Genomic DNA, 12786 nt, shown 5'->3' on the forward strand with positions numbered 1-12786 from the left:
AGTACATATGTACATGTGTTTATGAAATATCAATATATAATCTAAGAATTGTTACAAGGCAAAAGAATCAGACACAACTTAGAGACTAAACAACAAGAACCTTTTGGTTTGGTTTTGGAGTAAAATATTTAAGATTTTACGATGAGGTTGACCAAATGTATTTCTAAAACAATAAATTACCAGAAAGAATTTTATTTTTCTCTTCAATAAACCCAATTTATTTTTAGAATATTATCTTTATAAATTTTTATTGCATAAAAACCTCAAGTAACAAGAGATTTGAGGATGCTTCATAATGCAGTATATAAAATATTTCAGAGCCAGGCCGAAATGATTTTAAGTTACCAGTTTTTTGTAATCACAACAGTACAATCGAATTGTAATACAAAACTTAATTGAAGAATGTTGCTGTTGTTTAGTCGCTCAGTCTTTTGCAACCCCAAGGACTACAGCCCATCAGGCTCCTCTGTCCATGGGATTTCCCAGGCAAGAATGCTGGAGTGGGTTGCCATTTCCTTCTCCAATAAATCTTCCCAACCCAGGGATCAAACCTGCATCTCCTGCATTGGCAGGAGGACTTTTTTTTACTGCTGAGACACCAGGGAAGCCCTAATTGGAGAATTCAGCATTCTAAACATCTTTATATAAACAGAATTCTCTACTTTAGTATTTAAATGAAATGTGTAGGGTTCCTGGCAAAGAATGGGTATTAATGGAGATGGGCATTCTGAGGTTCTGTTGTAGCTGCTTACAAAACTCAGAATTAATTCAAGAAACTGAGCAGAGATACTCCCAACTTCAAAAAAGTATTTAGTGGGAAAAAAACTTCTGAAGTTGATTGCTTGAAGAAGCTTAAAAAAATAATTAAAAGGGACTTTCCTCCTGTTTGAGTTAAATGGCCACTCACCATGATTAATGTCCTCAAGCACTAGAACTGTGATGCAGGCAGAGTTCAGAGCAATCAATCAAGGGTGTGTGTAAGAGAAGGGGTGCAATAAACAGTTCTGCAAAAACAGGTAGGAAGGATATGCATTTAGAGTGGAAGGGAAGGGAAAGCAGAAGGAGCTAAAATGTTACTTACGGTGTCATCATTTTTGTATGGATTCAGTCTATTGTAAACAGCTTCGATTACATTCCTCCTAAATTTAGAAACAAAAATACAGAAAATTAAATCAGAGCACAAGACTTCTTAACAACTCACAGTCAGGTGTTCATTAAAATGTCAAGGATAATCATTCACAAATTATTTTACTTATATTTCTTACTGTCAATAACTGAGCCTTATCTTAAGATATTTGGGCCCTTATTGTTAAAGTAGAGGAGAATTTATTCTAAAATGTACCATTCTACTAATACAATTAATAGAAGAAAAAAGTCATGGCTTGGAAAAAAAAAATCAGTCTATATGGTCTATATCTATTTGAACTGGCATTTAGTTTTTATAAGTCAAAAATGATGATACATTTCTTAAGAAATGATATTAATATATTTTGGTTAAGAGTTGAATGTTTTGAAGTAGATATAACTTCGACATCTGTTACAGTAAAATAATTTAGATATTTTACATACAGGTTTCTGCTTTTCATAATGCCCCTTTAAAAAAGCTCTATTAAAACTGAAATGTCAAATATGACATTTCCCTGGCAAGTCTAGTAATTACTTTTTGAATAATATTTTATTAAAAATAAGAATCAGCAGTGGTACTTCTAAGTTATAGCCTCCCTACTTCCAAAACTGACTTGAAGCAATTTTATATTCAATAATTTCACAAAATATCTTATTGGAAGAAACAATTTTAAAGATATAAATGCTTCAAACAGGAAGTTTTGAACAATTACATGAAATTTTTAAAAACATGGCTACACTCACAGAACAAGTAGAGAAACAAGGAGATTTGTCAATATATCTTTATAGATCAATTACATGGATATGAGGTAAAAATGTCTTAAGCCTTGAATTGTAGAACTGTGTAAAGTCTCCACTGCAGTTTACATAGATGTAAGGTTAATATTTAACACAGATTAAGTCCAGTTCTATGAGCTAAATTGCAAAGAGAAAAAAACAAGAAATGCATCTACCTATCTTCCTTCACACCAAAACCCAAGCAACCATCATCGACAACCAAAAACATCGGGAAAATCAGAGATACAGAGAAATTGGTCCAAGTGGAGAAGGAGACAGATGCTCATCCATGGGGTATTCAGTTATCCAGGGAGTAACAAAATCAAATTATAGTAGGAATAATACTAACACCTGGAATTTTATAGTACTATGTACTTTAGTTTAAAATTTTCTTTTACTGTATTATCTCATTTATACTATATGAGATAATCAGTGTAATCCAAGCCTCCACTGAAGACAGCCTTCAGTATAATTAGTTACAATGATATTCTGATACCTATTCTAGATAAGCACCATATATCATTAACACTGAAAAACAATGAACCACAAGTTAAACATTCTGAAGTCACTTTAGAAATTTATGTAAATACGGATCTGTCTGACCTATGGACGCCAAACATTTTCATGTACTGAGACAAATGCTAAGAGTGTTCAAAATGTAACTTACTTGCTTGCCAGTTCACCCCCTGGTGGGAGGCTGGGTATGTTCTCACTCGCTAATGTGCGCATCACATGGACTAAGTCAGGGACGCCTTCCCCCTGCTTCTTTATGATTTCTGGGAATCAGAAGTACTTTTTTTGTAAGTGTTATTCAAGTTTAATAATAATAATAATAAAATGAAACAAAGATAACTTAGGTTTTTAAAGACGGCATATACCACATCTGAGATTTTCTAAACTAGGACAAGGAAAAAAAAATCAAATTGAACTTTGAAAACTGATGACAAAAGGATGTACAAAATGATACAAGAGAGACAATACTTTCCAGATTAACTTCAAAGACCAAATATAAACAAGATAAAAATGTGAAAAAATTTTCATATTAAAATCAATATATTACATAATCAGGGATACGTGTGTACATATGAGGATATTCCTCTTAAGATGCCAGCTAGTTACTTCCGAGGAGATTAACTCCTCTAATCAGACTGGAAACATGTTTCCTGAATTTTTCCCTGAAAATACAATACACAGATTAAAAAAAAATAAACAATTTCAAGATCTTAAAAAAGAAAAAAGAAACCCTGAAAGTATGTGGGATTTACTGATGATACACTAACACAAATCATATTTACATGTTTATATTTACAAAATGATACTTAAGTAGCATGGGCAGAATAGGTCATACACTTGAACACCACTCGCAGCTTAACTTCTGTCCAAAGTATCTTTAAGCAATAAACAGATATAATACCATTTCCTGTTGATTATCTGAACAAAGCCTACAGAATGGAAAAAAGTCTAAATTTCATGATAAGTTTTTTTAAAAGAAAAAATTTGATAAACCATACAACTGTATTTAAAATTGTTAATTTTAAAGCATTGTTATTAAATGGGAGAGTGATATGATCTACAGTATTGCCACACAGATGCATATTGACATTCATACCACAGAATACCAACCCATTACGCACAGACAACTTAAAGAGTGCTCAGATTATTCACTTTAAGTCCAAGAAGTCTTTACCTGGAGTTTTAGCATATTTATTCTAAACATAAGATCATGCCAAGAGTATCTGTGGTTATATGTTCAATTTTTTGTTTTCCATTATTTACACTAAGAAATTTTCTTTGTTATCATTGGATATCATTCTAGTTCTCAATCTGTAAATACCGTTGAAAACAACAATACATGAAAAGATCTTTCATCCTTTGATCAAGTTTCAAAATATTAATTCATCATTAAAGGCATTCAAAGACAGACGCTGCTACCCATACTTCTGTAAATGGCTCAAATTGTCCTTTTTAGGATTAAGGCCAAATTTTACCATCTCTTTTTTTAAACCAGTCTTAAATCTGAACAAAAAGCAAGGATCTCAGATTTGGTTTGCCAAGTTCCTTTATTGTATAATCTTTAACATCTAGCATATTTATTCTACATGATTCTAATGCTGGAAATTTGCTGTACAAAAATAAAGGAATTTGATGTTTACCTAAACTGCACAATTTCACAATCTAAAGCTGTAATACACTTAACATACAGTCTCTGCTAAGCCAGTACAATTATTGGACAGATAGCTAGATACAATATAAATGAACACTGATGATAAATTCAATTGATGGTTTCAGGTCTAAAAACATTACCTTGAATCATCTATATTTGATGTATTATATACCTCCTTTGTTAAAATATAAAAATTAGGAAATTCTAATTGCGAAGAAAATTACAGAAAGACAAGTTCTTTAAAAAAATAAGACTTTAAAAACAGTCATATCTCCTACTCCACATGGGACAATACATTTAAACTATCTGAGCATTTAACACTACACTAGCCTTGCTTCTTTCTGCTTTAAAAAATGAAAAAGAAATTGTAAGAAATATTCCTTTAACTGCTCTTGGACTATACATTTCAATTAGAATTGTAAAAAGACTGAATGCTTTTATTAAAGAATATATGTGTATAAAAGATCTACATTTCACATGCTCATATACGCTGTTACTCCCCACTTCCCTCTGCCAAGTCTGAGAAATCCTATCAGCTATCTCCAAATTAGCAACTTCAAAGCTTGTGCAGTCAGTAGCAAATAAAAATATATAAACGACACGGGTATCCTCTTAAATTGGCTTAGAAGGACCACAGCCTTAAGTGGTATGGTTTAAATTATGAGTTTCATCTTTTCACAACCCTAGAGAGTCAAGTATTTCGTAGATCATAGGAGGAGAGTTAAAAAGTCTTTGTCTTTTTCTGTGGTGTGGACAGAGAAGCCAAAAGTATTCAATGCAAATAAAGTGAGGTTTAGTAGGTCACAGCAATTTAGTGAAGGTTTGTATTTAAAGAAAGAAAAATAGAAAAAGGTATTCAGTGCCTGTTTTAAAAGCTGACTGCAGTATTTATCACTTTTTAAGACACATAACAAAATTTTTACAATGCGAATAGCTACATTCTTTCTATGTTTTTAAATATAGTAGTGATTTTAATTAATGTAATATTTAGATGCAGTCTCATCAAATCTACCTTGGTAAAGAATATTGTATTTCTGACATAATAATCTGCAACTGAACAGTACAAGTATAACAAAACTTCAGCATACCCAAAATACTGAGTATTAATGTAAAGTTTGTTCAGATGGCAATTCTTGCTTGATAATAGACAATATAAAACTTAACATTATAACATAAAATTACCTATCTAAAGCAATTATTTATAATTGCATCAAAAACTTAAGAGTGCACACTAAAGAGGAAAAGCAGCAATTCGTTTCTAAAATTTGACTCCATTTCTTAGTAAATAAAACTAAAGTAGGTATTTCTTTAAATCAATAAGAAAACATGTACACTCAAGTTAAAGTGCCAATAAATATCAACATATCCCAATATATATTCCTCTTGAGGTTTTGTATTTTTCCAAGAACAAGCAGTGTGAACCAAAGTGCTATAACTTGGTAGCATTCTAAATATTTTCTTACTGTATTATGTATAAATAACTCATACTGAAATGAATTATTTAAAACAAAGAATTTCCAAGACCCTTGGTAATAGTGAGGAAACAAACTCACTGAATAGTACGCTCAGTAAGTGAAATACTAAATACTACATATATACTATTAATAGATATATCACTATCAAGTAGGGGAGAGAAGTAAAAAATAGCAACTCTAAGACAGTACTGGAAATCAAAACCAATCACCATTCTAACACCAGACTAATTATAACTGGTATCAAACAGTAAAAAGAGAGAAAACAAAATTAAAGTGCATATTAATTTTAATAATGCAGGCACAACAGGATTTAAGTATATAGAATATCAATATTTACATGGTATTAAAGGTCTTTAATAGTGTATCAATGTTTACATGCTATTAAAGGTCTTTAACGTGCTAAGTAATAACATTAGGAGCTCCCCCCAAAAAATGCATTTTAACACTATCATAGGCATGTCAAGTTTTTCCTGCTTAAAGAAACTGCATAATCTACCTGTTTATTGCATATATGCAATAAATTGTAATTCTCTGGGGATACTTAATATTTATACCAAAATAGCAGCTACATCAATAATTATTTTAACATTTTTCAAATATTTGAAGGCATCACACTTGAGAGTTACAAATGCCTTTCTAATTGTCTCAAGGTAATCTGCAGAATTATGATAAATACACTTCTGTAATTTCCAACTTAATTTCTTGATTTTATTCAGCATTTACATTTCTGCCAGGTAGAGACCTAGTATGTCTTCTATTCAGGTTTATGTTGTCTAGGTGAGGCAGTTTATGGCTTAGGCAAGAAGCTTTAAAATAGTTTAAAATAAATTTTTAAAAGCTGTGGCACATGAAAGGTATTAATAACCAGGCTATGATCTTCAAGTTCTTATTTTAAAAGTCCCAAAGATGTTAAATTCATAAACAGCTTTACACATAAGATGGCATTCAAACTATCACCATCATAAATAATCTACTTATAATAAACCATAAATCAGACTTTCCTGGCATAAAATTATTCATGCCAGTGAATTAATCAAGAATTTGAAAGCATACACACACTTTACCAAGTATCCTGAACAGAATGTACTGGGCCATACTTGTTATTTCTAATATAACTGTAATAGGACAGTAACAAAATACCTCAACAGCTACTACAGAAATGCCCTTTCCCACTTCTGTACACTAAACACCAAATGTCGAAGTCACGTACGTAAAGATCTAAAAGTTAACATGTTAAAAAGTTTGATTATGCTGAGGTTTTTCTTTAATAAAGCTACTTATTTTTTGTTAAATGATCCACCTTCTACTCTGCTTTCCAGGTATTTGTCCAACTCTTCCTCCTTCTTCACTGCTTCTGGCGATACTTTGGGTGCATTTGGAAAACAGATCAATATCACACTCATGTTGTCTCGACTTCCCTGGGAAGAAAAAAGTTTGAGAAAACATTTTGTTTCCTTTTTGCTCTTCAAAGCCTTGAGAACCTTTACAGCCAGGCCAATTATACTTGTTCTAGTGAAAATATATATTGTTCATAAGGGGAGAAAAATATATATGTACATGTGGAAGGGCACCCCCCAAATACATATATAGTATCTATGGTATATAGAATAGCCAACACTCCAAAAGACAGGAAAGAAACACTACAGGTTAAACTCCACTGCAACAATAATTTTTTAAAGTTCTATAAAATAAATATTTCTGAACATTTACTGGTGGCCTACTTAACATGAAGTAATACCTAACATAAATATACATACACATATACATTAAATTCAACAAGGTAGAAAATTCTAGTGATATTCTTAACAACATGATTTCATCTGTAGTTACACATATACCTGAAAAATTTACATTTAAAATAAATTGTGGGACTAACTGATTTGCTTCATAATAAGTAGAAATATGGAATTAGAAATAAAACGACATATATATAGTTTATAAACCAACTTTTAACTTTCATAATTTTTTAAAAAAGGCTTAACTTTTAGGAAGTACATTCATTTAAAGACACCTACATATTCAAAATACTACAATTAGAATACTTGGATCACTTTTGGCCTCCCTAAAAATCAGACTTCCTTTTCCTATTATTAATAATAACTGGGAGTTACCTTCTATAGAGCATAATGCAGGACAGATAAAGTGGAATCTGAGTCATAATTTACTAAGATCTGAATCTGGTAAGTCTCTTAAGAAAACAGCTTTTAATTTAGTTAACAAAGTATTTAATTCTCAAGTGCTAAAGGATAAACCTAAGGAATGCTACTTTGTCCCTTTTATATACTAAAAGGGACAAAGAACATAAGCATCATTGTTTTGTTCCTCCTAAATTCAGAAATTAACAGCGTGCACTATCAAGTTGTTGTTCTATTGATTTTAACCTATTTGTTAGATGTTACATAAACTTGATTTGTGCTGGATGTTACATAAACCTGATTTTTAATTAAGATTTTAAGTATAGCTGGCAGTTGTGCATATAAAACTACAAACAGTATTATGTTGACTTACTATTTCTGAGTTTTAAAAGAAAATCAAATATATAGCCTCCGAAGTTTTAAAAAATCAGTATTTTTTAAACGAACAAAAGAAAACCCACAAAGAATTAAGTAAGCATTATTGACAAAATACAACACTGTGGTAGAAAGAACACTGCACCCAAGTCAAGGGCTTGGATTCCAGCATTAGTGCTGCAACTAAACAACTAAATTGTGTGACATTTTAAACTTCTCTTAAAAAGGGAGCAGCATATTTATTTGTATACATTAGCGCATTAATTTCATTCCCCAGTCTTATGAATTAGGTACTATTTTCTTCTTTCAAATAGCTGAGAGAGGATGAACAATTTGTTCAAGACTGTACAGTACAAAAGTAACAGAGGTAAGATTTGATTCCATGTCTGACTCTTAAGTCTGCAGAACCTTCTGTTGCTCTACACAATCCCATTTGATTATCCAGACAAACCCATAAGACAGGGTAATATCTCTCTCTTGAACAATTAAAGAAACTGATTTTCCAGACAGTTTAAAGAGCTTACCTGAAGTCATACACAGTCTCATACCGAGTTCTTCTGACTCCATGTCCAAGGCTATTTATATTACATAACACCAAATCATCACTAAATCCCCTTTGTTGGTGCTATGGATTCATTAGACCAGTCTCAAAGTATTTCCATAAATATACTGAGATATCACATGGTAAAATAAAATATTAAAATTCTAAAATGCCTTTCATTTATAGACAATGAGGCTTAACTCTCCCCATTCCCCTTTTGAAAACATTCACTTTGATACAGTCTTTTTACCTTTGATAATATTCCATAATATCAAAAAAACTCAAGTAATTATGGTTACTAAAAAAGACTAAACATCCAGATTATAACTCTTGCATTTATGGTAACTGGATAATTTATTTCTAAGAAGTATTCCTGTATTATTTTCGTAACTGATGAAAAGTATCCTGCAACTGTACCAAAAACTTATTTCTGAGCTATAGGCTCTAAGATGATTTTATACTAGAGTAGTAATTAAGATGCCATAAAATCATTTCGTCTTAAAAAAAAAAAAAGTCTAGCTACCTTATACAAACAGGTGTCGACTACTTCATTGCAAACTTTCTCAAGGTCATCAGTGACTTCAAGTCTGGATCTTACAAAATCACAGAGCTCTTCATTTCCCATGACATCCCAAATACCATCACATGCAAGAATAATGAATTGATCATCTTCTTCAGATCTTTCAATATCATGAACTTCAGGCTCTGGTGAAACAAGCTGCTCTGTAGGACCTTTTCCATGGACACATTTGTAATCAAAGTCCCCAAGGGCCCTCGACACAGCCAGAGAGCCATTCACACGCTGAATCATTACAGAACCACCTGCATTCTGAATTCGTTCTTTTTCCAGCGGATTACTTGGTTTGTGATCTTGTGTGAAGAAGTAAACTTTCCTGTTCCTACAAAGTAAACCTCTTGAGTCTCCACAGTTAATGAAATAAGTATGTTGAGGAGAAATTAAGACACCCACAGCTGTTGACCCACTTCTATCAGCACCATGTTTCCTCTCTGACATAACTCTCATATGTTCATCAATCTCCAAGAAACCTGTTCTGATTCCATTCTTTACATTTTCCACAGAAGGTGCTCCTGCAGACCCTTTAAAATCCCGGTTATTGGTGATGTGATCTAATAAATGCTCACAGCAGTATTTGGCAACCTGAGAACCAGCATGCCCATCATACACAGCAAAGAATGACCATGTTTCAAGTCCACTTGGCAAACCGATCACAGCAGTATGTGCATCCTCCATTTCAACTCGCCAGCCTTGCATGCTGCTTAGCCCATATCGCAACCCATTACCCTGCCCCTGGGCATTATGCTTTTCCATCTTTGGTTTGTCTAAAAATGCTCCCATTATGTCTTGATTCTCTAGGTCTGCAAAGGAAGAGAAACAAAAAAGTTAATAACTATCTTATAAACAAACTATCAATACATATCCAACAACCTTTTTTTAAGAGTGAAGGAAATACAAAGAAAACTTAAATATCTTAGTTGAGTATTCAGGATTTTCCAAAGTTTGGTTCCAAATATCTAGTTTTATTCCTACTACATGAACCCTCTGAAAAAGTAAAACAAACAAACAGATCTACTTACAATGATCCAAATTTGCATGCTCCTTCCCTTAAGCCTTTCCTCATGTCAGCGCCCTTAACTGGGATTTCCCGCCTTTCTTCCTTCCTTATATAAGTAAGTATACCCGTCCTTTAAATTCTAGCTCAAAATTCTACGTTTTCCATAGGTTTTTCAGTCTTTGATAAGCCAATAAGTTATTAAATTACTGTAAGTGGTTCAGCCTCAATTTTCAAGCTGCAAAGCTATTATACACACATATAACAAAATTCATCTACTGTAACCTAACCTAGTGGTACTAACACATAGCATTATTATAGCACTTTATAATCACTCGGTATAAACAGTAAAGGAGATCAAAAGGTCTAGGACAGCACTGTCGACAAGTCTGAAAGTTCGGCTAACCTTTCCCAATAATCAAAAGCTAAAACCCCTGGCTTGGAATGGGGTTACAAGGCAGGAAGACAGTGTTCAGGATTTAGATTGGCCTTGGGCTTCCCTGGTGGCTCAGATGGTAAAGCGTCTGCCTGCAGTGCGGGAGACCCGGGTTCGACCCCTGGGTTGGGAAGATCCCCTGGAGAAGGAAAAAGGCAACGTACTCCAGTACTCTTGCCTGGAAAATTCCATGGACCGAGAAGCCTGGTAAGCTACAGTCCATTGGGTCGCAAAGAGTCAGACACGACTGAGCGACTTCACTTCACTTCACTTTACTTGAATAATAGCCTAGGAATGTAGAGACTTGGGGTCCAAATCAGCAAATGAGTCACAACTGAATGCAATCTGAAAGAAGCATAGAATGAAATTTAATGAAGGTGAAGAGAGACGGGGAGGAGTTGGGAAACTACCTAGGTAAATTAGGATGAACTTAGGAAATTGGGAATTTGTGATAGTATGATGCTAAGCTCTGAAAAGAAGATGGGAAGAGAAAGAGGAAGAAGAGAAACAACTCAGGAACATTTCCCAGCAACCTCTCCCTCCTCCTTTATCCTACTAAGGCCAAACTAATACACAGCAGAGAAGTCTGGCTGATTAGTATGATAAAATGATCTCCTGCCTACTTGTCCACTTCCATTACAGTTCCACTAATGGAAGTTAAATAATGAAAACTAGCCATTATTCCTTTCTTAAGGTGGTATTCATCAAATCAATACACAATATGGCAAGGGTGAGTGTTTTGATGGGACAAAAGATACAACAGTAATGACATCTTAATAGCAGACAATGTGTAAGATGAACTCTAAATCATTCTAAGTTTTGCGTTACTTCAATTTATTCTCAACAAAACTGTGAGATTATAATATAATGTTCAATTTCTATTAGGTTGATGAAAAAGTAATTGTGGTTTCAAACCTTGAATTTGAAATCATTGTAACCAGGCTCAAACACATCCTTATTAATCAAAATAGAAACCATTACAAAAAACATTTTTGCCAACAGGAAATGTTTGTTTATTCTTGTAGTGCAAAAATCCATGCTTGGGGGCTTCCCTGGTGGCTCAGTGGTAAAGAATCTGCCTGCCAACGCAGGAGACATGAGTTCGATCCCTGATCCGATAAGATCCCACACGCCTCGGAGCAACTAAGTCCATGTGCTCTAAAGCCCAGAAACTGCAACTACTGAGCCCATGTGACCCACCTACTGAAGCCTGTGCACCCTAGAGCCTGTGCTCCACAAGAGAAGCTACCACAATGAGAAGCCCCCACATTGCAACTAGAAAGTAGCTTCTGCTCTCCGCAACTAGAGAAAAGCCCACACATCAATGAAGACCCAGCACAGTCAAAAACGAATAAATAATAATGAAAAAGCCATGCTTGGGGATTCAATCAACTCTTGGAAAGCATTTTCTGCCTCCTGCTGATTGTGGAAGCTATTTTCCCTGCAAAAAGTTGTCAAGATGCTTGAAGAAGTGGTGGTTGGTGAGAGGTCAACTGAATGTGGCGGATGAGGCCCAATTTATTCAACTTCTGAAGTACTGGTTGTGCGATGTGCAGTCAGGCATTGTGGAGAAGATTGAGCCCTTTCTGTTGACCAGTGCCAGCCAGCTGCAGGCATGGCAGTTTTCAGTGCATCTCATAGATCTGCTGAGCATACTTTAGATGAAATTTACTGAGATTAAAAACTTGGCCAATATCACTCATCAGAAAAATTTAGGGGAATTAGTACTCAAATTCAAGTCTGCCTCACTCTAAAGCACCATTTACTACTAAGGCAATAGTCTTGGTCATGATTGTACAAAAGAACTTATCTGTGGACCTTTAGAAAAAAATCAAAATTAAAAAAAATTAGAATTTCCACAGCAGGATTGCAACCTAGGCATCTGTGTACCACTGGTAAAGATTAGAGAGATGGAAGATTAGATTAGATTAGATTAGATAGGAAGATAAAAGATGATAGAGCTGTGGTGAGGTTAAATCATCTGCTGAAGGTCAACAGCAAGTTGCCTCATCTCTGTACCTCAATTCCTTTAGCGAGGCTAAAGGGGAGGTTGGAGGGGTTACAGCCGACCCTCCATATCTTCGGGTTTCACATCCATGAACATGGAGGCCTCACCATATTCACTGTACTACACTTACAGAAGGGACTTGAGCATCCACACATTTGGTATCCACAGGGGCTCCTGGA

At 34.1% G+C, this 12786-nt stretch overlaps 1 protein-coding gene across 2 annotated transcripts in view; it reads right to left on the reverse strand.

Annotated features, from left to right (window-relative positions):
- PPM1A (protein phosphatase, Mg2+/Mn2+ dependent 1A) overlaps positions 1-12786 on the reverse strand; it is a 41310-nt gene that overhangs the window by 2228 nt on the left and 26296 nt on the right. The window contains exons 1-5 of one of the 2 annotated variants that reach the window (XM_055436231.2): positions 10764-10944; positions 9116-9969; positions 6842-6959; positions 2570-2678; positions 1082-1139 (exon numbers count right to left, since the gene is read on the reverse strand). In XM_055436231.2, the coding sequence (XP_055292206.1) occupies positions 1082-1139; positions 2570-2678; positions 6842-6959; positions 9116-9969; positions 10764-10791 (1167 nt within the window). In that variant the 5' untranslated portion in view covers positions 10792-10944. Of the gene's footprint in view, positions 1-1081; positions 1140-2569; positions 2679-6841; positions 6960-9115; positions 9970-10763; positions 10945-12786 lie in introns of those variants that run through there. The other variant, XM_088839556.1, reaches the window with a different exon arrangement.

The sequence above is a fragment of the Moschus berezovskii genome, chromosome 9 (assembly GCF_049115385.1).
Source record: "Moschus berezovskii isolate FMDL1 chromosome 9, NW_MosBer_1.0, whole genome shotgun sequence".
NCBI lineage: Eukaryota > Metazoa > Chordata > Mammalia > Artiodactyla > Moschidae > Moschus > Moschus berezovskii.